Below are 27,907 nucleotides of genomic sequence, written 5' to 3' on the forward strand. Positions count from 1 at the left end.
GTTTAACAACTAATGTGTTCGCAGATGTGTGCTCTTATGTCACATCTCTGGTCTAGCAAGTTCAACATCATTCTTCTCTCATGTTAAATCCCCGCCTACTTCCCTTAAGCCATATCAATGCAGTGAGCGAATTGAGTGGTACAGCAACTTCCTTGTGTATTGTAGCTGAACGTGATGCATCTTTTAAACTACTGTTCAGCTGAGGGTTTCGCTTTTGAGTGAAGGATCTAGAAGAATTCAATTGCAATTGGTAATCAGACTTGTTTTTATGTTTTGTGCTGGTAAGCACTCCATTCTATTGTATGTGAATATATGCAACATAAACAGGTTGGGAGGTTTTCTAAAGAACTATTGGTCATCTTGGCAAATACTGGCATTAGTGGTAAGGATGTTAACTTGATTCTGCATTAATCTAACTTTTTACTAACTGGGAAAACTGGTTTAAAATTTGTTCCTTGATAATGTTTAACGCATCAATTCAAATTGATTAGAAAATTGCAAATGCTCAGCATAAATAGTGTCAACGCTTGAAATGTTAATGGTTATGTAGGATATTCACTTAGTCACTCAATATCTGTCCAACGAGTAGAAATGGAAACTGAAGAGATTTTAACGATGTCTTGTGAAAATAACCATCCATAGCCACATTTGTGTGGGCTTTAAAATACTAGATCATATTTCCCCGTGAAAAAAATGAATAAGCTGGCATTGTTAGCTCAGTAGGCATACTCACCATGGTAACATTTGTGCCCCAAGGGTTTACTACACCTGTCTGGAGTGACAAGCTGGGATGTTGTCAAGCTTTACTTGGGTGGTCCTGGTGCAGAGTCTGACTTTGTTACAGTTGGATCCAGCACACAGTGCCCCTCCTCTGGGTGCAGTGGTCCATGTTGTCCCTATAGAGACCAATGGAGGGAAAACGGTGAGCACCTCTTGCTTTTTTTCCACCCCCAGTGATGCCCTGGAGCCTTAACATTTGTATGTATTGGTTGAATAAGTTGGATTTGACTTTGTCTTGGAAATAGTTAGGATATATCATACTACATATGCTGAGGAAACAATGGGTGCAGTGCATTCTTCCATTCTCCAGTTATTGACTTTGTTTCTACCCAGCTACTCTGTTTGTATCCAGGTAGGCTAGTTACTATGGGCTGCTCATTGCATTCTACAATATATATACACATCTATCTCTCATAGACACTGATGTCTATATCTTAAAGCCCTAGCTTTAAGGTAATTTCTTGTTTTTATTTTCCTAGGTGTTCGAGTATATTTTTGGAGAGGGTATTCAGGGCCCCCCCTGGCAATTCCAGCCGTTGTCATACAATTATTATAAGAGGGGTTGATTATTTTGTTTTTGTTCAGAACTGATTCCAGTGCTGATGATGACCTTGTTCGGTACTGTCCCTCCATAATGGTGTTAAAAAAATACTCTTTGTTAGGTGAGAGCCCATTTCATGGTGGCTGCACCGAACCCGTGTCCAGACCTGACTGGAGTGTGTGCTGAGGGTGAGGAGGACTGCAAAGTACATCCTACAACTACACCTTTCACTGGCACAAAGCCCGGCCCTGGTTGGTGCATCCGCAGATGGCAGAAGACTATTCCCAGCAACTACAGTGCCACTTTTGAATTAGGGTATGCCGTCAACTACTTTCTATTCAGAAATGATCAATTTGATTGACCATTTCGTTGCTTTAATGTTCAGATCCTTGCATTTAGACAAACAGTATGCTTGCTTTGGTATTTCTTAAAGGTCCAAAGTGACTTGGGATGTGTTCATTCGGACGGAGGCCACGGTACGAGCTAATACCACCAAACTCAACAGACCCCCTTATGTTGCCCTCCCACCACCTCTGAGGTAATCAAAGCCCACTTACACATCCCTGCACACACAGACCTTCACCATCATTTCGTTTAATTTTGTGATGCCAACAATAATACATTTTTGAGACAGTTTAGTATTAGAGAATCAATTAGATAATCCTTGTGTCTGCCAACCAAAGAGATGACTAGTTAATAATATAATTGGAAAGTAGGGAATTAAGTTTATACTTTATTAATTCCAGAGGGGAAAATAGGTAACTATAGATTATTACCGGCCCATAATGATTTGTTTATGCATGACAATACCGACTTTGATCTATTTGTGCTGTTATGACCCCATACTGTCATATTCTGGCACCACATGGGTTCATGTGGCATGATACCAGGGATTTACCTTTCCACAGGGCCATTGCTGGCTGCCCTCACCGCATCAATCTGTCCCTCCTCGACCTGGACAAGGACCCAGTTCGGTGCCGCTTTGCCCGTGCAGACCAGGGGGAGTGCCATGGGTGCACCCAACACTCTTTTATAGAGCTCAATGAGGTGAGCCTTGTTGTTTTCATAACTACTAACCATCATGACCCCACGGCAATAAGTTGACTCACTAGCCACCACATAAGATCATTGCAAATTCTATATTTTAGCACAATTTAATTGTGCTTCAACTTTGTTTGCTTTTCACCATTATGACACCCATTGCCCTCTCCATTACTCCGTGTTCCATCGCAAGGTTTCTTTCTTCAGAATTAAGGGACTTTTCCCTTGCATAAGATAATCTGTTATGCTAGGTAGGAAATGTGTGTCTAAGTCCCCCAAAAATAGAACTTCAACGGTGGGTAAAAACAATTATGTGGGTATGTATAAAATATCTCTAGCCTAGCACCGATTTTTCCAAGCAGATCATTATGGATTACTTCATCATCAACATTTTTGTTAAAAACATACATTTATTTAGCATGTATGCTGGGAATGAAAACAAGACTCATACATAATTGTATGCCTGCAGATACAATATATTTGCTATATAAGCTGTTTTATTGAGATCTATTTGGGTAATTACTTTTGCCAGGAAAAATGTATGCTGTCATTTAGCGGAGAAGCATCTGCCGGCCAGTACTCTGTGATGTTAATGGTGGAGGACTTACTTCCCCAATCCAAACTGAGTTCAAATGAAGACCCCAAGCCACTCAGCTCTATCCCTGTGTACCTCTCCCTTACTGGTGAGTCGTGTGGCTTAACTTCCATGAAAGGCCCAAAACCCAGGTTACACAGTGTGAACATTAAAATGCAACTACTACTATGTGCTCTCAGACAAGATACGTAAAGAGAAATTGATCTGTGGTGGCCACAAATGTAACCTGCTCCTCCTCTGATATCCCTTGTTTTTACTCCATTTTAAATGTGCAAGTCATCATAACCTTTTACTGTTTTTCAGTGGAGGAAGCGTCTTCTTCTGGTTGCAGTGCAGAACCAGTTGCTACTGGCCAAAGTCCTCTGAGGGATACAAGATTGACCATTCTGCCATATGAACAAGTCAACCTGACCGCCACCTTCACCTCAGAGCTGGAGAGGTATCCAGAAGGGGTTTCATTCAATTTTCCGGAAGATACAAAACTTTATTCCAAGAATATTGACCGAAATAGTTTTTATTCAACTGCCAATTCAAACTAATTCAAACAACACAGATTTGTAAAGCTGTGAGGTAGAAATGTCCCTTTTTATTTTTATATTTTTCGCTCTGTGTAAAAGTCTTTATATTTTGTCTTCTGCAGTGTTGTAGAGATTGGAGTAGTTGGCCCTCCTGACCTCTTCATGTCAGGCCTCATAACAACTGAGACAATGAGCACTAAAGAAGTCACATGGGTCTGTGCGCCAAACACACTGCCTCCTATCCTACCCATCTGCTTCTCTGCTAATACAATCAGGTCAGCGTCACTGTGTGTAGAACGTAAATGTATGTAACCAGCCATTATATCTCTGTTAATATCAGATAAAACAAGTAGCAATAAGGCAAATTGTTTAAATGTAGAAATCTGGATCTAGAAAAGAGCATCCGTTATCAAAGAATAAATTAATATTGGTATGTACACATTCTCCATCTTTACAGTTCACAATCAGAACCTCGATGTCTATGGATACATCAAAGTAAGATTTAACCAGCGTTAACATATTTTACCAAGATACACATATAATAAATCCTAAACCTGATTAAATGCATGCACTTTGCATAGGCTAAGTTTGTTTTGTTTCTTTGTTTCTTTCCTTCTAGGGGAAACGATGACTTTGCCTCCAGGAACAAGTTGAGAATGCAACCATCTTTAATAAACGCAGCATGCTTATAAATGACCTTACAGAGTCCATAGAGAGTATATCACGGCGCCGGTATAAACATGTGTTCCCCACATCTAACGCCTCTTTTCCCCAAGATCTGGAGTGCTCGGACACAGAGATGACCCTGGTGCTCCCAGTTATCACACTGAAGAACATCAACATGGAAAACATTAAGCTCAACAGCCCCACCTGCCCCGTCTCCTATAACAACACACACCTGACTGCTCACATCCCACTGACCGGCTGTGGCACCAAGAGAGTGGTAAGGATCATAAACTACCACTATGGTCCACTCATGTTGTTTTTTTATGATAATTTTAATCCTTTCTATCTGAAGTATTTATGAATGACATTATGTAAAAAGGACATTAAGACATTAAACATTTTAATTTATTTCCTTTATTTAAACAGGAAGTCTCAATGAGATCAAATACTGTTATTTGAGAGACCTACAAAAATACATGTATACAGAAATTTGCCAAGCAACACCCCAGTAAATAAATGTAGTATATACTACAAAGTTACACACCACAACTCCGTTTTTAAATTACAAGTAGTGTTCCTAGAGCTCATCAATCCTGTGTTCTTGGGGCAGAATTATTGTTTATATATAATTATATTATAAGTACAAAATATATAAATGAATGATATCTTGTCTTATCTCTCTTCTTCCTGTCCAGCATGTGGGTTCAGTGCTAATTTATACCAACACTCTGCAAAGCATGCACAGTGACACCATGATCCGCCGCCTGCCTTCACTCATTCTCCCGCTTGCCTGCCATATCTCACCAGTCAAGGCCCAAGGTCAATACAGGAGCATTATTGGCGAAGAGGAGCAGATCTTTGGCAGTGTCTCGTTTTGGCTTAATTTTTCCTTGCCTGACCACGGGCCATTTTCAAGTATCATGCAAAATGCCACCTTTCGCCATTTGAGAATTCCGACACCAACTAGGTATGCCTTGCAGGCGGTTGAGCTGCAAAGACCAAAGAGAAGACTTTTTCCTGCTGCCCAGCCACAGGTTGAACAGCTGGACCTGTACGTGATGTCCAACTACAGGAAGGGCAGAGCGGAGCTGTTTGTGGAAAATTGTATTTGGTCAGTGACAGAGGACCTTTCTGACCCACAAACACTTCTTGAACAGGGGTAAGGATAATTAAGACAGCTCAAAACACATCTGTTCAAAACGGCCTTTTCCATCTGATGCGAATTGCTATGTCCCTTACTATTGTTATTATTTGTATCTATTGTTGTTTCTCTTTAATGACTTTTGTGTATCTTTGTATGGTGTCCTTGAGTGCAGAGATATGTCCATTTAAATTTAATTTAATACTACATGCACCGTTTTTATGCATTAATTATGGTTGAATTGTATTATTATTTATTTATATTATCATTCAAAACGATCACTTTCCCTAGGTGTGTGGGTTCCAGCAGCATCGTTGAACTTCTTACTCCGGACAAATCTTTCAAGACTTACCGCCTTAATATAAGCAGCATTGAAATACATGGATCAAGAGTATGTCTGTTCTCCATATTTCCTAGCCACCGACCAAAAAACCTTTTAGCACACACACATGCATTTTCGGAAGCACCGCCTCTGCATCCCCATCAACATGTTATAGCTTGAAGCAGAGGTAGAAGGAGTTGTGCTGGGAGTGGTACTTAGTTCTTTTTACAATAGAAATGTCTATATTGGTCTGGGTGATAATTCTTTGCTGCTCTTAGCTGAAACCACAAACAGGTCAGTAATATAGTCATTTATCATCTCCTAAAGCCAACCCATAATTTGCCCAAAGGATTTCAATCTGAAAGCATAATAAGAACCATTTGAGCATGGGGTTTCTTCAAAATGTTTCATTTTTTATTTTGTTAATTGAACATATTCAATAACTAGGATTAGTCATTGAACTAAAATGAACTGTCATTTGCTTAATTTGTTGTCTTTTTTAGATGTTTACGGAGTGTAAGGTGCATCTTTGCATGCCTACCTTGCCTTCTCACAATTGTCCTGACCCCTGTAGCAACTTCAAAAGTACTTCAATCATGACAGACTGGTTGTCCACCACCACCTACACCATCAGGTCGGGAGCTGTGAGCTTAGCACTTGAAAGCTTACCCTCCAGCAATATCCCTACTAGCGCTGGAAACCAACCTGCAGCGACTACTACCCCCCCAAGGGAAGGGATGGCAACTGCCTCTGCAAATGGTAAAGATTCCCCTTTCTTTTCGCCCAATTTTCATGGAGAAAACATGGGAGAACATTGTTATTATTGGCCCCTTGTGTTGACATAAATGTTTGACTAAATATAGTTTTCCATCCATCAAACTGTGTTTGATGGATGGAATACTGAATAAACCTACAGGTTTATTCAGTATACTGTCTACTGTAAAGCAGCCTACGAAAATACAACTGATTGTGCAAATTTATTACTGCTCTGTTTGTTTTCCAGCTCCTCCTGAAACCAAAGCCATGACAGCAGCATTGATTATTCCAACCCTTAATATATTTCTTCAAGTTCTGCTTTGTCACTGGAATATCTGAAGCGGTCTGTGTAATAAGCATTTAACAAGTGATAAGTGCGAACCCAACACTGGGAAAATAAAATATGCTTCTCACCATGCTCTCGATACATAGACTTGTTATTCTTTTAAATCATTTATATTTTACAAAACCCCTGATGCCTGCTACATGTTAACTTGTAACACTTCAAGATGCCAAGCGAAAACATGCTGTTCCTCTTATGGAACAAATGTATAACATTGCTGCATGTTCTTTTTAGATGTAAACCATGTGGTTGTTTTCCTAAACAACATGATCGCTAAAAATCTGTTAAAGAACGGGACAAATGGTAAATGTAATCTGCTGCAATTTGAATAAAGCCCACATATCCAAAACAAAATTGCCTGTTTTCTTCTGAATAAATAGTACCGACCAAACAACGTCTTCATATATTATTGGACATTAGGCCTAGACCTAATGCTTAATATAAATGCAATCAAAAAATAAACTTAAAATTATAATTATATAGGTGAGCAATAATTAAATAAAAATACCCCAAAATACAAAACTTTGCATAACAGCAGCCTACTAGAACAACATTAACCTGCTCATCAAGATATGTTTAAAGAACTGTAGTTGGTTTTTTTTTTAATTGGGTCCTTCAAAAAAAAGTAGTCGTAAAAAAAAGAAGGTTATTCGTAAAATACCCTCTTAAACAAAAGCACGTTCTTGGTATTATATCAAGTTCATATGATTTGTGTATTTTGTAGAAGGAAAACTGCCACGACATTGCTACACTGTTGTGCTGAGGGTTGTACGTGTGTTTTCATGTTTAGACATCTAGCTGACCAATCCCAAAAAAGGCTTGGGAGGAGACTAACCCGCCTTCACCAGAGCCACGCCTCTATGTTCAAGGAACATCGCTTTACGGATTGTTGTTAGCGACTTGACTGGACGGGCAATTCATTTTTGACATTTCGATTTCTTATCACTTTCCCAAACTTAAGATTTTATAACAGCCGAGAAGTGAAAAGGTGATGTAACATTGTTCGCGGCGGTAACATTTGGGTGTTTCGCGCTATCTCTGGCCGCAGCTTTGCGAGGTAAGTGAACTAACGTTAGTCTTAGCTAGCGTTAACATCACCTAGCCAAAATGATGGGAGCTGGTTGTTGTGCTAAGATAGCTTTTAGCTACCTAACGTAACCTTGTCGAACAAACTAGTCAGCGAGCTAATGGCATTTGGCTATGTGCCTTGTGGAAATTACAATTTAGTCCTACCTTCGTCTATCAACAAAACACGAATAGTGAGTACAATTGCTTGCAACGTCACCAAGTTGGTGAAGCTGCTCTTTCCAAACTGATGCTAGCCGGCTAACCGTATTAGCTGAAATGCTAACGCTCAACAGACTGTCCTGACATGAATTTCTCATCCTGAAATAGTTTAAGTTGTCATTGTTTGACTGTTTTGTTCGCATAATACAATGCTCTATTTTACAACAAAGTAATTGTATCGTTGATGACACGAACATGTTCCCATACTTATGTAGTTGCATATTAGGTCCAAAGAAATGTTGTGTAGCCTCCTCACTTCTGAACTGGGTATCGAGCCTTTCGTACGATACCAATTATGCAAAAGTATGTGTAATTTAACGTCAAATACACGCGCTGCTGATGTACACTAGCTTATTTTGCATTCCTTGCGCGCTTATCCTCCCGTAGAGATATTTCATTTAATTTTGCCAGCTGTTATAATGTATCTCTCCCTCTTTAGCAGCTGCGAAACCCCTCAGCCCAGTTTGGATGTAATTATTATTAAAAGCATAGTTGTGTTTTCTGATGTTAACGATGACCCATTACACTCACGGGGTTTTGGCTAATCCATTTGAGTTGCATCGCTTGCCACCGCCAGCTACCGAGCCACCAGGCAGTAGCTCGTCGAAACCAAGAGGCAAGTTTGAGCAGAGAGGGGGAGGGGACGGCTACAACCAAACACTGCCCTTCTAGTCGAAGCACAACGCTCCCGCTGTCGTGCTAGTGTTTAGCCTTTTAACGCGGTTAAACGGCTAAACTAGAACCCGACCACATTTGTATATTATTATAGGACCAGGCTTTGTCGTTACTAATTGGCATGCCGTTGAATGTTGACACTTAACGGGTCATCAACGCGCTTTTGGGTGAGATTTTCGATAAAGTAAAGAGGATAAAAGATCATCACGACCAGATGACAGCATGTGTGTTCTAGAACGTTTAACAACCGTTGCTTGGGAAAAACGTTGCTTTTAATTTCAACGAATCAAAAACGCAAGGATGGTAACCTCGATAGCTGTATTATGGAGTGCAAGGTAGCAAGCACAGTGTGCCACACTGCCTCTCGACCACGATCTTTATTTGGGTTTGTCACTACCTAACCCTACTACGCATGCGCCGTGTCCGCGCATGCGCGCTGTGGAGACAAACGGTACCTATAAATTGCACAAGTCTGGCTGCCTTGGACTTCAAGATTCAAAATGGTTTATTGTCAAATACACAGCAATTACAGACGCAGTCGCTGGCAATGAAATTCATAAGTCCCAGGCTCCTTCAACAGTGCAATGTAAAAGTTTAAAAGAAACACAAGTAAGAGAGCTATGCCTATATAAACAAATAAATAAATAAACTACAATTCTGGACATGAATAATTAGAATAATATAAATATATAATAATAACTTGTATAATACCTAAGGTATAATTCGATGCCTCATAAAAAGGTGTGAAATCTAAACAGACGTTTTTATCCAGATGTCGAGTGTTGTATGGGCACATCACAGGTATTAAAAAAAGATCCAATATCTGCAGTGAGGAAAACATTAATAAATACTGGAGCTTAAAACATATGTGGATACTGTCAACTGGAGTAGAGTTTTGAACATACAAAATGGCAAAACTATTTTTCCCTGATTATCTTTTCCTAGATATCATCTTACTATACTTTAGTACGGCCACCTGATCACAATGATATTTTTTTGTACTCATTATTCTGATGACTGTTGTGAGCAACATCCACAAGGTTTGACACTTGCAACCTGAACATGTCACTCTGACTTTGTCATACTGCGCAGCGAGTCAGAGATGCAAATACACATCCAACTCTATAAATAAAGGTACAATGAATGAATTAAGCCTTTGCTCATTAATAATCTCCATTACTGATTAATACTGGCCAATTCTATTGATTATCCAAATGTAATAGACATTACACTTTATATCTAATAATTGTATATACAGAGCTGCAAAGCTCTTACCAAATGCCTATTTGTACAGTCTTGATTAGTCCCAATGGTGACAAATCAATAGGGACTCTTCACATTCTTAATGCCAACATGAGACCATTTTCCTGGTCTTTGCAGCACATGGATTCAATCTAACAGAACTTTAAATCGAAAGATTTGACATCCACCTCAAATTGTTAAATTGTGATCTATCATTGAGTTGATAATCCTATGCCTTTTACTCCCCTTTAGCCCCTTTTGAGTATGAGTATACAATGAAGAGAAGCTTGGAGGACCAGGAACCAGTGTTTTCCCCCCAGCAGCCACGGCGCGTGCCACTACCCCCCTCCGCAGAGACCCTCCAGCACCGCATCCTTGCCCCGTCCTCCTCTGTGTTGGAGGCCATTGCAGATATAATGCAGCCCTCTGCAGGCATCCAGTACTCCATCCCACAGGGCTACCAGGTCAGTTCCCCGCAGATTACACTCATCATGTTTAGCTTTACTTTAACACGCGCTATGATGCACATCTTCCTGAATTCTCAGTTAAAGACTGTGGTCAGCACACAAACATGGTGATATATATGGTCCAAGAATTTAGTCTTTGTAGCCATCTTTCTACTTTTCAATTGTTATTCACTGCGCTTTCACACAATTGATCCTATCCAATTGATGACGAAAGCCATCATTGTATGCATATTTTTGCACCTGAAGAAATGGTTCTTTAGGCCCAATCCCATTTCTTCCCCTTACCCCTTCCCTTTACCCCTTCAAAACAAGGGGGAGGGGTAAGAGGTAGAAATGGGATTGGGCCTTAATATGATATTTTGACTTGCCTACAGGTGCCTACAATGCCTCAGAGCACAGTTGGACATGGACCTGGGCAGAACAGTAGTTCGGCTCTTCATGTTGGGCCCCACTCCCTCAACTCCTCTGTGCCGTCCCAGGGGCCCGCAGTGGTCCAAAGCCACCCTCAGCCCCCCTCAGCTCAAGGGCAGCAGCAATTCCAGAGACTGAAGGTGATTTTTGAATAATACGGCATGACGTACCTGGATGTGATGTGTATCGTTGCTGAACATTTTATCATGCTTTATTTAGCATATTCATTTACATTTAATTTACATTTCAGGATTGGCATGGGTTGAGCATGTGTTCTTTTTGGATTCAGCTCAGAAAATGAACCTGTTTGATTGTTGAATAGGGTTTTCTCATGAAGTGAAATACTTTCTAGGTTGAAGATGCATTGTCCTACCTGGACCAAGTGAAACTGCAGTTTGGGAACCAGCCTCAAGTTTATAATGACTTCCTTGACATCATGAAAGAGTTTAAATCCCAGAGGTAAGAATTCAGTGTCAAGTATGTAATCAGCGGGAAGTTATTTATATCTTATGTATTCTTTGCTAAATCTGCTTGTTTTGTATATTTAAGCGCAAACAATTGCATAACACCCTGTCCTGTTGCTCCGTCCCCCACAGCATAGACACCCCGGGGGTGATCAGCCGTGTCTCGCAGCTCTTCAAGGGCCACCCTGACCTCATTATGGGCTTCAACACCTTCCTGCCGCCTGGCTACAAGATTGAGGTGCAGACCAATGATCGGGTCAACGTAACCACGCCGGGACAGATACATTACATCACCCCCCACGGCATCTCGGTCCACAACCTCCCAGTGAGTGGTGGGCCCGGCCCACCACCCAGCCACCAGCAGCCGCCAGCGCTGCCACCACCAGCACCGCAGCCACACCAGGGTCAGCCGCAGCAGCAGCATTCCACTCCCCACACAACCCCAAGCCCAGCCGCGCCAACCCAGCCCACACCAGCAAAGACCAGCAAGGTAGCGGCTACACTTGTTTTTAGTACTCAAATTCATTGCGTATAGTTCCATATTATAAGGGCCACTTTCCTTCATATAAACCAGCCTTGCGCTTGACACTTGACTTGTTTTGGTTAATTTTCTTTCATTTCCATTTCGTGTGTGGGTGGGTGAGTGGATATATGCAATGTAGGATTTAGAGGGTGCCATCATGTCCTCAAGCGACATTAAGGCGCGCCTAGGTTTGGTTTTTGGGGTACAGCTGCGTTGATTGGCCCGGGTCTGTTCTCTCGTTTATAACCCACAGCCAATCCAGTCTCCGGCGCTGACCCCCACCAGCCAGCCCAACCCAGCCACCCCTTCCATCCCATCCTATGCCTCCCCCCGCTCGCCCTCCGTCCAGTCCCACACCCCGGTTAGCAGCACACCTACCGGGGGACCCGCGCTGCAGAACAACCAGCCAGTGGAGTTCAACCACGCCATCAACTACGTCAACAAGATCAAGAACCGCTTCCAGGGACAGCCGGACATCTACAAGGCCTTCCTCGAGATTCTCCACACTTACCAGGTGTGTTTTTTATTTTATGCAGTCACACTATTCAAAGTGGTTTGGTGAAAAAATAGAAAGCAATTCCTCATTCCGCCACTGTTCTCTTTCTCAGAAGGAGCAGCGGAATGCTAAAGAGGCGGGGGGCAACTACACCCCGAACCTGACGGAGCAGGAGGTCTACGCTCAGGTAGCACGGCTCTTCAAGAACCAGGAAGATCTGCTGTCAGAATTTGGACAGTTCCTACCGGACGCCAACAGCTCAGTGGTAAGTGACGCTTAACAAGTCTCCCTAGATGTCGTCTGTCGACTCAATGTTGTGATCTTGGTTTTTTACTACTGTTGTATGGATAATGTCTTTATGCTCCGTCCCTTATTTCATCAGCTTTTGAGCAAGACCACTGCAGATAGGGCAGAGTCGGTCCGCAACGACCATGGAGGCACGGTGAAGAGACCTTTGCTGAGCAGCAAACAGAGACTCAACCAGAACGGCCTGCCCATTAGGAGACCTTCTGGGGTTGGAGCCGCTCCCCCTATCAAGGTATTAACTCATTATTTACCCATTAAGACACTTCAAACCACAGCTGAATTGTAATAATATGTTTAGGCCAGCAACCATGTCATGTTTATATCATGTGTTTGCTGCCTGCCCTTCAGAAGAAACCCAAGATGATGGGGAAAGAGCATGCCATGGTAGAGGTCAACAAGCACAGCACGGGTACAGAAACAATGTTCTTTGAAAAGGTTAGTTTTCTAACTTTTTTTTTTTTTTTCTAATATATATTTTGGTTATGTTCGGAAGAAAACTGTTGATAAGAAAACAGGCAGTCCAATTTTCTTGTGATCAAATTTGCAATTTTTTTTTTTTTTTATCAACAGGTGAAGAAGGCGCTTCAGAGCCCAGAGGCCTATGACAATTTCCTGCGCTGCCTCCTCATCTTCAACCAGGAAGTGATATCCCGTGCTGAACTGGTGCAGTTAGTTATTCCCTTCCTTGGGTGAGTTCATTACACTATCACTAACCAATGTAGTTGTAGTTTTATGGTCGAATATGCAGGGTCATCGCTATGTAGTATGAATTATTTAGTAGAATAAATAATAGTGGTGATTAAAAAAACATTTGTAAAATGTATATATTTTTATGATTCTTACTGTATCAATACTTGTATCTATAATGGATTTGATTTATGCTTATAATAATTCTGTAGTAATAGTTAGGATATCTGTATGAGTAACTTTCTTAATTCCACGCCAACATGTAATGTTTAATAACTCTCACAATCACAGCCAAGTCTGAATACGATATTTATTTTGGCGCTCAAATTACCCGTCTAGGAATAATGAAGTACCGTCGCATCTCATCTTATTTTGACTGACAGGAAATTCCCCGAGCTTTTTACTTGGTTCAAGAACTTCCTGGGCTACCGTGAGTCCAGCCATCTGGAGAGCTTCCCCAAGGAGCGGGCCACAGAGGGCATTGCCATGGAGATTGATTATGCTTCCTGCAAGAGACTAGGCTCCAGCTACAGAGCACTGCCCAAGAGCTACCAGCAGCCCAAGTGCACAGGCAGGACCCAGCTTTGCAGAGAGGTCAGCCTTCACAACCCAAACCATAACATTAAGAAGATCGAGAGCTGTAACAAGAGAGAGCAGGAGTCCGCGACCCCAAAAATGTCCCCTTCCACGATTCTCCGCCAATGAGAAGTGTCGCATTTCATGCATCGGTGATTGACAGGCAGTCTAAAATCATAGGCAGGCAGGTCCACTCATTTCGAAACAGATATTCTCACAGCGAATTCCACTCACTACCAGCAACTAACAAATTATACTCAAATAAAAGCTGTCAAATCTTACCTACAGCACCTTTTTAGTACAATAGATTGGTAAAGAAAATCCATTAAGTAATACCATTTTTCATAGCACTTGACATGCTGGGCAAGATAAACAAGTGTTGTAGTTTTGTATAAGGAACAACCGTTTTAGAGCAATGGTTCTCAATGTGTGGCCCGCGGGCCGATGGCAGCCCTCAGAAACAGTCCTGGCGGCCCGCAATGACATACAGATGTAAAAAAAGGATTTTAATCATTTTTATTATTATTATTTTATTATTATATCAATATTTAAACAATAATAAATAAAGATAAAAGTCTAATCTTTCTAGCTTTCAATTAAATCCTGTAACATTTGTTAGTTTTAATCCGACTGTACATTACTTTGAAAGGATGAAGTTTCCTGATTTAGACCTCACTTGACCTTACTCCCAGAGGTCCACGGTGCAATGTTTTCTTTCACCACTGGGATGCAGACAGCGTTTCCCGCCAAGAAATGTTGTTCCTTTGGCAGCCCTCAGTCAAATTTTCGGTTCCTAAATTGGCCCTCAGCTGTCAAAATTTTGAGAACCCCTGGTTTAGAGCAACAATGTCCTGTTATCTCTAACATACTGATATGTCACTGCAGGTTCTGAATGACACGTGGGTGTCCTTCCCGTCTTGGTCTGAGGATTCAACATTCGTCAGTTCCAAAAAGACCCAGTATGAGGAACATATCTACAGGTGTGAGGACGAACGGTTTGAGGTGAGTCTTATCAATACAATAATACTCTATGGATACTTTTATGAAACCATTAGGGATGCACCAAACATTCGGCCACCGAAAATGTTCGGCCGAAAATGGCCCAAAACATAATTTTCGAGTAAACAGGCCGAAAAAAATACACCGAACATTTTTATATAAGTACTAATTCATTTGTTGTATAGTCATATTATTATGGCATGAAACAAAAAGCACAACTATTTATTACATAAAAACTACCGCAGGAAGGATGTTACTTAGCGCTCTCGAAAACAGGTTCGGGGGATAACATTTGAACGGTGGGACGTCATTGCACGAAATTTCCCGGGGTTGGTCAGTCTTGCGCGCTGAACGTAGTGACGAAATTTGACATGAAAGCCTTCCGTGGTTTTCGAGGAAATCGCTGTGTTTCAATCGTCCCGTGTTTCAATCGCCGCTCAAAGATGGCCAAATAAAAATATTTTGTTTTACTCATTTATTTAAAGGTACATTGTTCTTAAATTCTTGCTATAAGGTCTGCTGGAATGTTAGAAAACGTTCAGTATTAAATAAATATTTTGTATCAAATTTGTAATTTTCTTTTATTGAAAAGCAAGACAAAAAAGTTTATAAAGGACATTTAATTGTTTGATTTATGCAATGGTGAAAAATTAAAGCAAAATGAATGAAAAACAGCAAACGCCACATTCGGTATTCGCTTTCGGCTTTCGGCCAACTGTTTCAGTATATTTGGTTTCGGTTTCGGCCAAGAATTTTCATTTCGGTGCATCCCTAGAAACTATAGTTAAGCATTGCCCCAGCTGATAAATATAATTTTAATAAATAATGTGACCACATCGCTTCAGAGAGTGTTACAATTTGCTTCATCAGCATCCTTTTTTATTACCAGTTAAGAATGTAATGGCTCTCTGGAAAAATGATCTACCATCTATTAAATACAGGGCATGTGCCTTTTCATTCGATTCTTCCAATAAACTGGGGCCAGTTAATAAATACAATGTGACTGACTGTACATGCTTCGTCGTTATGGTCTTTCTCCGGCCCTGACAGATGGACGTGGTGTTGGAGACTAACCTTGCCACGATACGGGCGCTGGAGACAATGCAGCGGCGGATGTCACGGATGTCCGCTGAGGAGCAGCTACGCTTCCGGCTGGACAACACTATGGGCGGCTGCTCCGAGGTCATCCACCGTAAGGCCATCCAGAGGATATATGGGGACAAGGCCCTGGACATCATCGACGGGCTCAAGAAGAGCCCCGCCGTGTGTGTCCCCATCGTGCTCAAGAGGTCAGTCTGTGGGGCTTGGAGGAAAGGCGTTGGCGCCGTGGCCGCCCTGCACCGTGTGGCAGGTGTTGGAAGACAATATGCTATAGTTCTTCTCAGCACTGCTAGACTCTCGTTGTAGTTATTTTAATCACAGATTTGTGCAGAAGTTCTTCTCAGCACTGCTAGACTCACGGTGTAGTTATTTTATTAACTGGTAGACTCGCGTTGTGGTTCTTCTAATCAATGCTATGCTGGGGTTGCAGTCCTAATCAGGGCTAGACGCATGTCAAGAAAAGGGACTGAGAAAACTCCTCCTTTATTCTTTCTAATTGTGCTCTACTAGGATTTGTTAAGGTCAGTTAAACAGTTGTCACGAGTGTGTAATTGTGTATTATCTTTGTGAGCGTTGTTGTATATCTTTGTGTCTCTCTGACCAGGTTAAAGATGAAGGAGGATGAATGGAGGGAAGCCCAAAGGGGTTTCAACAAGATCTGGAGGGAGCAGAACGAGAAATATTACCTGAAGTCTCTTGACCACCAGGGCGTCAACTTCAAGCAGAACGACACCAAGGTGTTTCGTTCAAAGACGTTGCTTAGTGAGATTGAGATGCTGTATGATGAGGTAAGAACATTTTGGTACAAATTGACTTGCAATGCTCTAACGGACAACAAATAATAGCTTCTCGTAATCATAAAACGAGTCATAAAATACTCAATGAGCTATTATGTTTGGAGAACACAAACCTACTGACCAAAGGTTGTTCATGATACAAATGGGTTTCTTTTATAATCCTGTTCGATAAAGTTTTGGGCATCACTTTTGTCATGACTTACCACTATCACCTTTCATTGGCAAGTATATGCACAATATCTTTTTATGTAATTATTAATAGGCACATCTCCCATTGCCTCAGCTCATGTGTTATTCTCTCCCCTGTGTTGGGCAGCGACAGGAGCGGGCATCGGAAGAGCCCAGTGGCCCGCACCTAACCCTGCCTTACGACGACAGCCAGATCCTAGAGGATGCCGCCTCGCTGATCATCCACCACGTCAAGCGACAGGTGGGCATCCAGAAGGAGGACAAGTACAAGATCAAGCAGATCATCCACCACTTCGTCCCCGACATGCTGTTCGCTCAGCGCGGCGAGCTCTCCGATGCAGAGGAAGATGAGGACGACGAAGAAGAGGATGAGGACGAGGACGAAGAGGAGGCGGCGGACCGTGAGGGTGTCAAGAAGCACAACGGCCTGCCGGGGGATGGAGTCAGCAAGTCCAAGTTGCTTTTCAGCAGCACTGGGGTCCAGAAGCTGAGGGGACTGGACGACGCCTACAACCTGTTGTATGGCAACAACAACTGGTACATCTTCCTGCGGCTCCACCAGATGCTGTGCTCGCGGCTGTTGCGCATCTATGGCCAGGCGGAGAAGCAAATAGAGGAGGACGCCGGTGAGCGCGACTGGGAGAGAGAGGTCCTGGGCCTTAAGCGAGAGAAGAGTGAGAATCCGGCTGTCCAGCTGAGAATGAAGGAGCCCAGTAAGTGTGGAAACTCTGGCCGCCAGCCATCCCCATTGGAGGGAGGTAGGGGCATTTTTGTGCTCATTCTGAAGTCTGCTTGATATATTAGGGCAGTTCGCACAGGGGGGGCTATATGGTCTGGTTACTAGACTTTTGGCCCTGTATTGGACACCCAATGTTTTCAAAAGAAAAATGTAAAGCAGAATGTTATGCTTTGAAGTTTGAATGCTATTTATCTTTATGATGAGGATTCACAATTTAATTGTTGATTTAAAAGGTGTGTTACGAACATCAACTACAATGATCAGTACTTTCAAATGTAAAAACTGACACTATTGTTCATACCACATCCTGGTTGACCTAACCTTGAGAAAGGTCTACTCTAGGTTTCTAATTTAGCTTATAGCTCACTTAAGCTGTTTGTGTCTTTAACAGGTTGTAATTACATTTGAATCAACTCACGTTTTCTAAAACCTACGCAGCCTTTTTTTGTATCAATGTGCATGTGGTTACTTTATTTGCGACATCCTGTTACATGGTTCATTCTTTCTTCCAGTGGATGTTGACGTGGAGGACTACTACTCTACGTTCTTGGAGATGGTGAAAAATCTTCTGGATGGCAACATGGAGCCTGGACAGTATGAGGACACTCTACGGGAGATGTTTACCATCCATGCCTACACTGCCTTCACCATGGACAAGCTGATCCAGAGCATCGTACGACAGGTAAAAAAAAAGAAATGAGGTAACACATTATGGCACACACGTGCCATAATGAATAGCAAACTAGTCATTACTAACCCTTTGTTAATATTTGTTAATTGTTACTAAAACATCTATTTGGCACTAGTTAATAGTTTTTTCATCATTTATTAAATATTAGTTGGTTGCATAACCCTAACCATAACACACGACCCTAACCCTAACACACGGCCCTAACCCAACCCTAACAAACGACCCTAACCCTAACACACGGCCCTAACCCAACACTAACACACGGCCCTAACCCAACCCTAACACACGGCCCTAACCCTAACACACGGCCCTAACCCTAACACACGGCCCTAACCCTAACACACGGCCCTAACCCTAACACACGGCCCTAACCCTAACACACGGCCCTAACCCTAACACACGGCCCTAACCCTAACACACGGCCCTAACCCTAACACACGGCCCTAACCCTAACACACGGCCCTAACCCTAACACACGGCCCTAACCCTAACACACGGCCCTAACCCTAACACACGGCCCTAACCCTAACACACGGCCCTAACCCTAACACACGGCCCTAACCCTAACACACGGCCCTAACCCTAACCAGTGACACTCTGTGGTCTGTGAAAAAAAACTTTTGCCAAATGGATATTTTAGTAACAATTAACAAATATAAACAAAGGGTTAGGTAATGACTAGTTTGCTATTTATCATGGAACCTTATTATAAAATGATTTGGTGGACACGTCTTTAACAAACATTCACACAATCTCCTTGCCATTGTGTCCTAACAATGGGCCGTGGTTGTGTCCATCTCCGCACAGCTCCAGCACATTGTGAGCGATGGCGTGTGCGTGCGCGTGACGGACCTGTACCTCAGTGAGAGTGCCAACAAGGCCACTGGGGGCGCCGCTTCCACCCAGGCGTCGCGGGCCACGGCAGAGGGGGTCTACCAGCGAAAGGCGGAGCAGCTCATGCCAGAAGAGAATTGCTTCAAGGTACCAATATCCAAACTATTCAGGTTGCCACGTTATGCTAGCCTGACATGCCAGGCTTGCGCTATGCTGCAGCTTTTACGAAAATATATCTGAAAGATTTGATATTCTTTAAGTGTCCTAAGCTCATATGGGCTTGTAAGACACCATTACAACTTACAAATGATGCAGTACAAACGTGCATTCATAATTGTATAGATCGTTCAGAAATGATACATAACACACTCGCATATAAAATCAGAGTTAGTCTGATTATAATAACTGTTGTCTGCTCTTTCAAGCTCGATCTAAAAATCTAGCCAAAGCAAAAAGCTTTTCTTTGAAAAGCCATTTCAGTATGTTACTTCACAAGACCCGAATAAATCTGGAATTCTTGCTTGCACTTTTTCAAAACTGGTCAGATTTATCAGGTTAATACATGCCAAAGATGATGTTTGCCTTCCAGTGTGTTTTCCATCTGATTTTGTGTCTTGTGTTGTGTCCAGCTGATGTTTTTGAAGAGCAGGGGAAGTATTTCTCTGACCCTGGAGCTTCTGGACACAGAGGACGATAACTCAGATGAGCCTGCAGAGGTGAGACTATTGGAACGTCTTGAATAGCACACACGCACACTAAACGTCTTAACTATTTCCTTTTAATTATTTTATTTTTTGATCTCAAAACCTTTCTTCCCGCCCACCAGAGGTGGTCGGACTACGTGGGCCGGTACCTGAACTCGGCCTCTGCGTCCCCAGAGCTGCGGGAGCACCTGGCCCAGAAGCCCGTGTTCCTCCCCAGGTGAGGCCCCAGCCGTGTCCCCTCTTGTCTACACATCCCTAAACCATCTACCTTCAGGCGTTTAGTCAGCAAGACAGCCATTCCACTGTTGATGAGCCAAACCAGCTGCCAAAATACGGGCTCATTTTCCGAGCCAGAAACCGTGGCTACATTTGCACAAGCCTATATTAGTAATTGCAAATATCGTGGGTCCCCCCAGAATCCTCTCTTGTTAGTTTCGACGCGGGGTCTGGTGTTTTGACAAGAGTAACTCTTCTGCTGACGTTGAGGTGAAGACGCTGCAGTGCCTGGCTGCCCCGTCGTGTCTGGGAAGAGGCTCGTTGGCTGTGAACTTGAAGAGCTTCTTTTGTTTTTTCCTGTGTCTTCTTCGTTTCTTTTTTCCTTTTCTTTTGGACCTCTGCCACACATGAAGAATGCACTTTATACAGCCAACGTTTTAAACAGGGAATTAATTTATGCTTAGTCTCGGTTCCTTTTTACCAGGATCTTTTTATTTATGAGTGCAACGTTTTTTTAAATCGTAGTCTCAATGAAGCAATTGGATCTCCAGCTGAAAGGACAGTTATTTAATTGATGGGTTTTTGATTCTTCAGAATGTGTTGTATTTAAAACTTTTTCCATTGTATACCTTAAGTAACTTTACATGTTTGGAAAGCGTGAGCTGAAAGCAAAACAAATGGGTTCCGGCTCTTGTCATTTTATATCACACTGGTTGTTTCTTTTGTACGGTGACTCAGACCTGAGATTAGAATCTTAGCCTTGGTTAAAGACCTGATAATAACCTGGACCCCAAGTAAAGGAAATGCAAACAAGTCATTCACGTTCTACCTTTATCATGCCTGCTGTATGTGATTTGTAATCATGAGAAAAGGTCCTGTGTGTGAGACCTACATATATAGATATACATATATAATCACTGTTCAGACAAAAGTAGATGTTTAAATGTCCATTATTTTGGAGTGTTTCATATATTCAGTATTATGTGTGTAATCATTTGCAGTGGATTCAGTGCAATCCCTTTTTGTAGCTCTTTTTTTGGTTGATTTTTTTTGTGTTGTGGGTGAAGCTTTTTCCCAGGTCCACAAGATGAGTACTCGCAGGAGAACCCCTGGTCAAGCACATTATCAGCAACACATGTACAGTCAAAGTGGGGCTTGTAAATAAAATGGTGGTCTGAAGTGTATGTTTATATTTTGGTGTATTTCTTTTCTCACAGCTCAGAGCATTGCATGGGGTGGCTGGGCCCATCTATATGTGGTTGGTAGTGCTTGTGAAACATTTTTTGAGATGGCTGTCCATTACATAAACATTCCAATCAATTATTTTAAGACCCCAAAAAAAATGTGGCCCTCCTTAACCCATTGCATTAATGTGGTGGTTGTTTGGTCATTGGTCCATATTGTGGTCCTTTCCTTCCCATTTTCAAATCTATGAGAGGTCAGCAGCGCAACAAGTCCAAAAGACACTCTGCTCCACAACAATATTTTCAACTGTTTGGTAGAATAATTTATAAGTTCTAGCAGTTTCCGCCACGCTTGGTTTTCATCGCATGATCACAACGCTCTAATCATTGTTGGTGAAAGTGTGCGCACATCAGAATCTTTTTAGTGTATCTCTTGCATTAGTGGCATACAAAATATATTTATTTTCAGATACAACCTGTTGTGTGTCGTATATTTATGACATTGGCCTCACTGTCATGTCTTTTAAGTGGAGCCCTGAATGCAAAAAAAATATGCTTCATGGTTTCAGTCTTCGCTCACCTGTGCCCTCTGGGGTAAGTACAAATTTAAAACTTTCATTAAAGCAGGATGCATAATGCTTTTATTTTGGAAATGCCTGCACCAAAATCTGGATATTTTTCCCCCTTTAGCTTTTTTGAAAAACAAAATATTTTTCAAGCATCTGTAGAACTTAACATGCAAATCACTATGTGAATGTGGAACGGACGTGCACTGTAAAGAATGACTACTCCTGCTGCCTCTGCTGCTCTTATAGATCCACAATTCCCACGAATGACTTGACTCCCTATCTAATTCTTTTATTCGGTGAGTGCTATGCATGGGTATCAAGAAAACACTTGTTTAAAGGGACAGTCCTCTCAAATTTTACAACATGTGTATTTATGTTATACCTGTCAAATCAAAGTTGAACATTATGTGTGTACTGTGAGTGAACCCCAACGCTTTTAGCTGACACATTTCTAGAAATTTGTGTGAACTTTCCCTGTAAACCTGCTGAAATTTAAAATATGGGGGTAGCGGGCAGTGTTGGTTTTCCTTTTTGTTTCGTTTTTTTTCTCTTTGGCAACCTCGCCTGGTATACCCATGGGTTTCTCTGTTGTGGTCCCCAGGAACCTGAGGAGAATACGCAAGTGCCAGCGTGGATGGGAGCTTTTGCAGAAGGAGAGGATCACCAAGGGGCCCTCTGATGGCTCTCAGGACCCCAAGATGGAGTGCATGTTCAAGCTCAACTCTTACAAGATGGTGTATGTCTGCAAGTCCGAAGACTACATGTACAGGCATACAGCGCTCACGCGGGCCCATCAGGTGGGTCTGAGCAAAGTTTCTGTTCAGTATTGTGCCTTCGGGAGTCCAATTTGGACTGAGGCACAGTTGAGGCAAAACCTCCTTTCAGTACCCCAAGGATAAAGAAGTATTAGGATACAGCTAGGCCTAGGGCATAATATCAGCTGTCTCTGCCTCCTCCCACTGTCAATGTCCCCATCAATGATTATTGTGTATGTTTAGCATAGCTTGGTCTTAAAATGACGCAGCATCACAGATTTGGTCTGTGATGATAATATGGGTCTATTATGAAAATTGCCTTATTGTGTAGTCTCTAGTTTCCACCAAGCGGTGCGCTACTGTTCGTTGAGGTACAGTGCGGCTCTGTTCGGTTATATTGGCGTTTCCTCAGCCCACGGTGTTAGGCTTACAGCCCCTGTAAATAATTGTGAAATAATGTTCTTGTTGTTCTTTTAATTGTTTGTTACTCTCTGACCATTCGGTTTGATATTGTGGAAAGGATGTTATTGAATGATTCAGAGCATGATGCATTTTAAATGGCATCCCTTTTGGTCTGTTGCGTTCATTTTTCTTAAAACAATTCTAGCTGAAAAAAAACATAGCCAAATTACAACCAATAGCTTCAGTCATTGAGGGCAAAAATAGGCCCAATGATAGGCAAGATATTTTTATTTAGTTTTACAAATCAAGAGGAGGCCTGATTTGACTAATTGGCTTTGCATCCTTTCCTTCTGCCCTTGTAGTCCAAGACATGCTGCCCACCAGCTTTTAAAGTACAATGCTGCCACTGGTGGATTGGTATCAATTCACATAATTATCCCTCCCTGCAATTTTGTCGTTCACCCAAACACCCTGAAACAACTTGAGTCTCACCATACGCCACATCTCCTCACAACAAAACAGGAAACGATGCATAACTCCGCCCCCCACACCTTCTGGTTTCCGGCACTATGCAGCCCCAGAAGTTCGGCTATAGCATTGTCAAACTTTTGCATCCGAGATTAGTGCGTCTACATTGAGATGCAATATTGCATTACTGTCTCGCTGCGTCTCCCGACTGACCTTCTGTTTTGCTCTCTACTTCAGTCCCAGGAGCGTGTCAACACTCGCCTGCACAGGCGCTTCCAGGCCTGGCTGGACTGCTGGGCCAGGGACCACGTGAACGGGGAGATGGCGGCGGAGAACTGCAGTTGGCTTATGGGCGAGCGAAGTGAGGGTCTGCTGCCCTGCAGCACCACATGCACTCCAGAGGTTCTCCATTACGTCGCCGTTAACAAGTACCGCGTCAAGTATGCCCCAATGTAGCCCACGACACCAGCTTGGACACGATAAACTGCCACTGCATATCCGAGTCTTTAAGGGTCCTTTGCCTGGACTCTGACTTTATGTTTAGTCGCTCAGCTCTTTTCTCCTTGGTATTTGGATTTTGAAAGACACTTGCTTTGGTGCCTACTTGTGAAATGTTTTTTGGTTTGTTATAAAGACGTTCAACATATAGAGAGCCCCTACCAACCCTGAGGTACTTAGTAGTCCAATAAGAGTTTGTTATGGTAACATGGCTAAACAGATGAATGATGCTCTTGGTGGATGGATGGATGAACCGGCTGGAGTATTGGAAATAAACTCAACCCTAAGGCCGAACACATATTGTTTTTAAGAACCACCACCGTAAAACATTTCACCTACAACTTTCGAGTTTTCTACAGCTGTTTACCTGTTTTTGTATTAGGATATGAAACGTATTTTACCCGGTCCAGCTATCACAACCTGTGAAGGTTTTACTACTGGGCACATAGCTATTCAAGAACCGCAAGTGTTGACTGACCCAACACTTAATAATAGTTTGTACATAAGGTCTGATTTATGAGTTATTGATGCATAGCATACTTCAACAACCATGGTACCAATTTTAAGCTACGTGTTGGTTAGCATCGTATAGACGTCATTTTAACTTCGACCAAAGGATGTTCATGATTATTGTCCTTTGTGTTCTATCGAGTGAACCTTTTCTCTTGACCTTTGTTTAGAAGGATATATTTTTTTATTTCTTGATGGTGATATTCTACACTTTTAAGCAGCACTGTTAGATGACCACATATTCTTTCTCCCTCCAGTGATTCACAAGTTTGTTTAGAGATTTCACAAACTGTGAATGTAGCCAGGCAACAATATATGCTTTTTGAAAGTGTGTGTCTGTATTTTAAACGTTACCAACATTTGACCAGTACTGCCAGTCTATTCGTTTTGTTTCGGGCTTCTGTTGCAATCATAACTGGTCCCACACCACATACATTTACATATTTTTGGTTTTGGTTTTTAGTATCTGAAGCATTGTCAGGGAAGTAGAACAGGAGGACTGGTGCAGTACGCCTATGTGTGAATGAATCATTGTACTCCGTTCATCCTCAGCTAGAAACGAAGCAAGCAATAATCAAACAATGTCGAAGGAGTCTACTATTTTGTATGCGTTTTGGCAGGGTCAAACATGAATGTCATTTTCCACTTGGAACAGGGGGTATCAAATATTTTTTATTGCTGTATCCTTGGCTGTCAATTTTTAATAAATGTGTATATAGCTTTTGGTTATTGTAGATAACGCAATGTAAGATTAGGCCTGTGATCTATAACCAGGTGCTAGAGAACAGCTCCTTATATACTTAACCATAATTCATGAACTAGCCATCGGCATGTAAACGACGTGGAACTGATGGTGCAAAACGACTCGCTGAAATGCAAGACTCCAGTCTCAAGTCCCAGTGATGATGACACTAGTTTGGAACTTGCTGGAATAGACCAAATGTTTGAAAATATTGGTTTATGCAGAAAACCATTAGGGGTGGGAAAAATAATCGATTCATCGATGCACCGCGATTCTCTGTAGAACGATTCTGTCTCGATGCAGATAAATTAATAATCTTAATTTAAAAAAATATCTCTTTTTTTCTTTTTTTCGCCTGCTGCAACATTCTGTTCGCCAGAGAGGGATCATTTTAGTAATTTTACAGTTATTTAATTTATCTTCAGTTTGTATTGGCCATTGGCCAATCTGATTTGTCTTGACACAATTGCGATTCAGCCTACGCATAGCATGCACGCAAACTCACAGCCAGACACAAGAACTCAGACATTCAAGAGCAGCTTTTTCTTTACGGACATAGAAAAGAGATTAGAAAGAAAATAAAACTGAAACCTATTTTTTACATACTCCATATTGTGTTGTAATGCAAGCTGCACTGATTATTGCGTTGTTCATAGAAAGTCATATTTGTGACGAAAGCTTTTTCCCTAAGAAAATATTAGATAAGTTAATTCATCTGTTGTCTTTAATGATCATCACAAAAGTAGGAAGTGAGTAGCAAACTCAGTTGTACATATATATTTTTGAAAATCCTGCATGAAAATGCGTGATGCGTGCATCGAGATCCTTCGATAATCGCCATAGAACTGAATCGTTTTACTCATAATCCGAATCGAATCGATTCGTGAGGTGCGAAGAGATCCCCACCCCTAAAAACCATCACACTACACACATTTCATGCCCTCAATTCCTGTGAACTTTGCGATGGAAATAATTGAGATCAGCTTTAAATGTTCTCGAAATGATAACTTAACACATCCTGCTGATGATTTATGTTACAAAGTTTGGTTAAAATAAATTTGGGGTGGGGAAAAGTTTCAGAAATATATTTACCATATTAATTGTAAATTCTACATGAACTACCAGGAAGCTCAATTGTACATATGACCGCTTTTTCTACCCCATTTGTATGTGTTGCCACTATTTACCAGGTCTTTTGACTTCTGTGATGTTAAATGAGTGTAGTATGGTGTTTGGCATTAAACTTAATTTTATAGATCGAAATGTAGCTGGCCCAATGTGTTTCCTATACGAGATGTTGGGTTTAAAGGACCATTTAAACAGACTAAACCAGAAGTCAATGCTCTGACAAGAACATATGGGTAGTCTATAAGGATGAGGCATCAGGTAAAGAGGGTTGACATAAAGTGGGGGATATTATGGTAAAAATGTAAAAATGTATTAGTTTATTTATTAATATTATATATAAATACATAATCATTATATATATAAAAATCATTACATATATTGAATATAAATATATCACATAACGATTATTTGTATTTAGATATTATTTATAATAATCTTATGTTATCGTTTTAAGCCTAAAACCAATCAATGTAATCGCATCCATAAAACATTTGATAGGTACAAGACTTTCCATTATTTTTGGGTGAAGGAGCTACTCATCCCATAAACCATTGCAAACTTCTTTGCAATGGTTACATCCAAATAGTTTAGCGCTTTTCTTGCATCTTATAACCTTTGTCGTGTTTTATATTGTTAATACAAGTTGTGTCATATATTCTGTGTGTGTGTGTATTGCTTTAGTCTATAGCGTTGTCGTCGACATGGTATGTTCCTGAATGCAATCAATGTGTAGGCCTAACGTTACTCGTGTTTAATGTGAATTCAGTTATACGTATATATTCAACATTTTGTATTCCTAGCTTTTTTACTTCCCAAATTACTTAATAGCACTGCTAGTGCTATATCATATATATATATATATATATATATATGAAATATGTTTGAAATATGTATGAAATATGTTTGAAATATGTATGAAATATGTTATATATATATATATATATATATATATATATATATATATATATATATATCATATATATATATATATATATATAACATATTTCATATCATTCATATATCATGAAAACATATTGTTTTTACAGCAGCCAGACCAATGGAGACCCTGCCTCAGCTGAATCTCTGAAGCTAAGCAGGTGTGGGCTTGGTTAGTACCCAGAGGCCTAAAAAAAAAAAAAGTTTAGTTCCTGTTGTTTGTCAGTTGAGGTCATGGGTAGGTAGGAAACCGGAACCAAACAATTTTTTTTTTAGGCCCGATTGGAGACCAACTGGGAACACTGTTTTATTTCTGAAAGTGGTGTCGGTTGGTGGCCAGTAGGTGGCACTCTTCCCTCTGCCCAAAACGTCCATCCCGATGCCCCAGTGCAGTGACGGGGACTTTGCTACGGAAGCTGTCCTTCAGAGGAGACGTAAAACCGAAGTCCTGACTCACTGAGGTCATCAAAGATCCATTCTCTTTGTGATCCAAGTATCACAAAGAGAATGGGATTCCCTGGTGTCCTGGCTATAACTGCCCAACCATGCTCATTCAATTCTGCCCCCCTGATCAACCCCCTGCATAATTGGCTCATTCATTAATTCCC

The 27,907-nt window shown here is 41.5% G+C and overlaps 2 protein-coding genes across 7 annotated transcripts; both read left to right on the forward strand.

Moving 5' to 3' along the window:
- The first annotated feature begins 26 nt into the window (after nt 1–26).
- On the forward strand, nt 27–7,071 carry LOC130403896 (uncharacterized). Of its 2 annotated transcripts, none has more exons than XM_056608426.1 (15): nt 27–382; nt 757–922; nt 1,443–1,636; nt 1,755–1,859; nt 2,230–2,368; nt 2,895–3,045; nt 3,261–3,396; nt 3,598–3,750; nt 3,933–3,970; nt 4,095–4,124; nt 4,252–4,418; nt 4,837–5,300; nt 5,574–5,673; nt 6,108–6,363; nt 6,608–7,071. In XM_056608426.1, the coding sequence occupies exons 2-15, from the start codon at nt 791–793 to the stop codon at nt 6,697–6,699; spliced, it is 2,157 nt and encodes a 718-aa protein (XP_056464401.1). In that variant the 5' UTR covers nt 27–382; nt 757–790; the 3' UTR covers nt 6,700–7,071. The 2 variants fall into 2 exon arrangements, with proteins under 2 accessions (XP_056464401.1, XP_056464402.1); XM_056608427.1 differs by having other exon boundaries at nt 27–250.
- Nucleotides 7,072–7,541: 470 nt separating this feature from the next.
- On the forward strand, nt 7,542–27,178 carry LOC130403894 (paired amphipathic helix protein Sin3a-like). 5 transcript variants are annotated; one of them, XM_056608421.1, is made up of 21 exons: nt 7,542–7,760; nt 10,160–10,371; nt 10,749–10,925; nt 11,138–11,244; nt 11,382–11,739; nt 12,026–12,286; nt 12,381–12,533; nt 12,651–12,806; nt 12,923–13,009; nt 13,145–13,263; nt 13,645–13,855; nt 14,723–14,839; nt 15,887–16,125; nt 16,542–16,725; nt 17,051–17,681; nt 18,175–18,344; nt 19,161–19,334; nt 19,817–19,903; nt 20,014–20,108; nt 22,462–22,657; nt 23,723–27,178. In XM_056608421.1, exons 2-21 carry the CDS (start codon nt 10,183–10,185, stop codon nt 23,939–23,941), a joined length of 3,930 nt encoding a protein of 1,309 aa, XP_056464396.1. In that variant the 5' UTR covers nt 7,542–7,760; nt 10,160–10,182; the 3' UTR covers nt 23,942–27,178. The 5 variants fall into 5 exon arrangements, with proteins under 5 accessions (XP_056464396.1, XP_056464398.1, XP_056464397.1 ...); XM_056608423.1 differs by having other exon boundaries at nt 17,051–17,636; XM_056608422.1 differs by having other exon boundaries at nt 12,035–12,286.
- Nucleotides 27,179–27,907: the final 729 nt, after the last annotated feature.

The sequence above is a fragment of the Gadus chalcogrammus genome, chromosome 14, assembly GCF_026213295.1.
Source record: "Gadus chalcogrammus isolate NIFS_2021 chromosome 14, NIFS_Gcha_1.0, whole genome shotgun sequence".
Taxonomy (NCBI): domain Eukaryota; kingdom Metazoa; phylum Chordata; class Actinopteri; order Gadiformes; family Gadidae; genus Gadus; species Gadus chalcogrammus.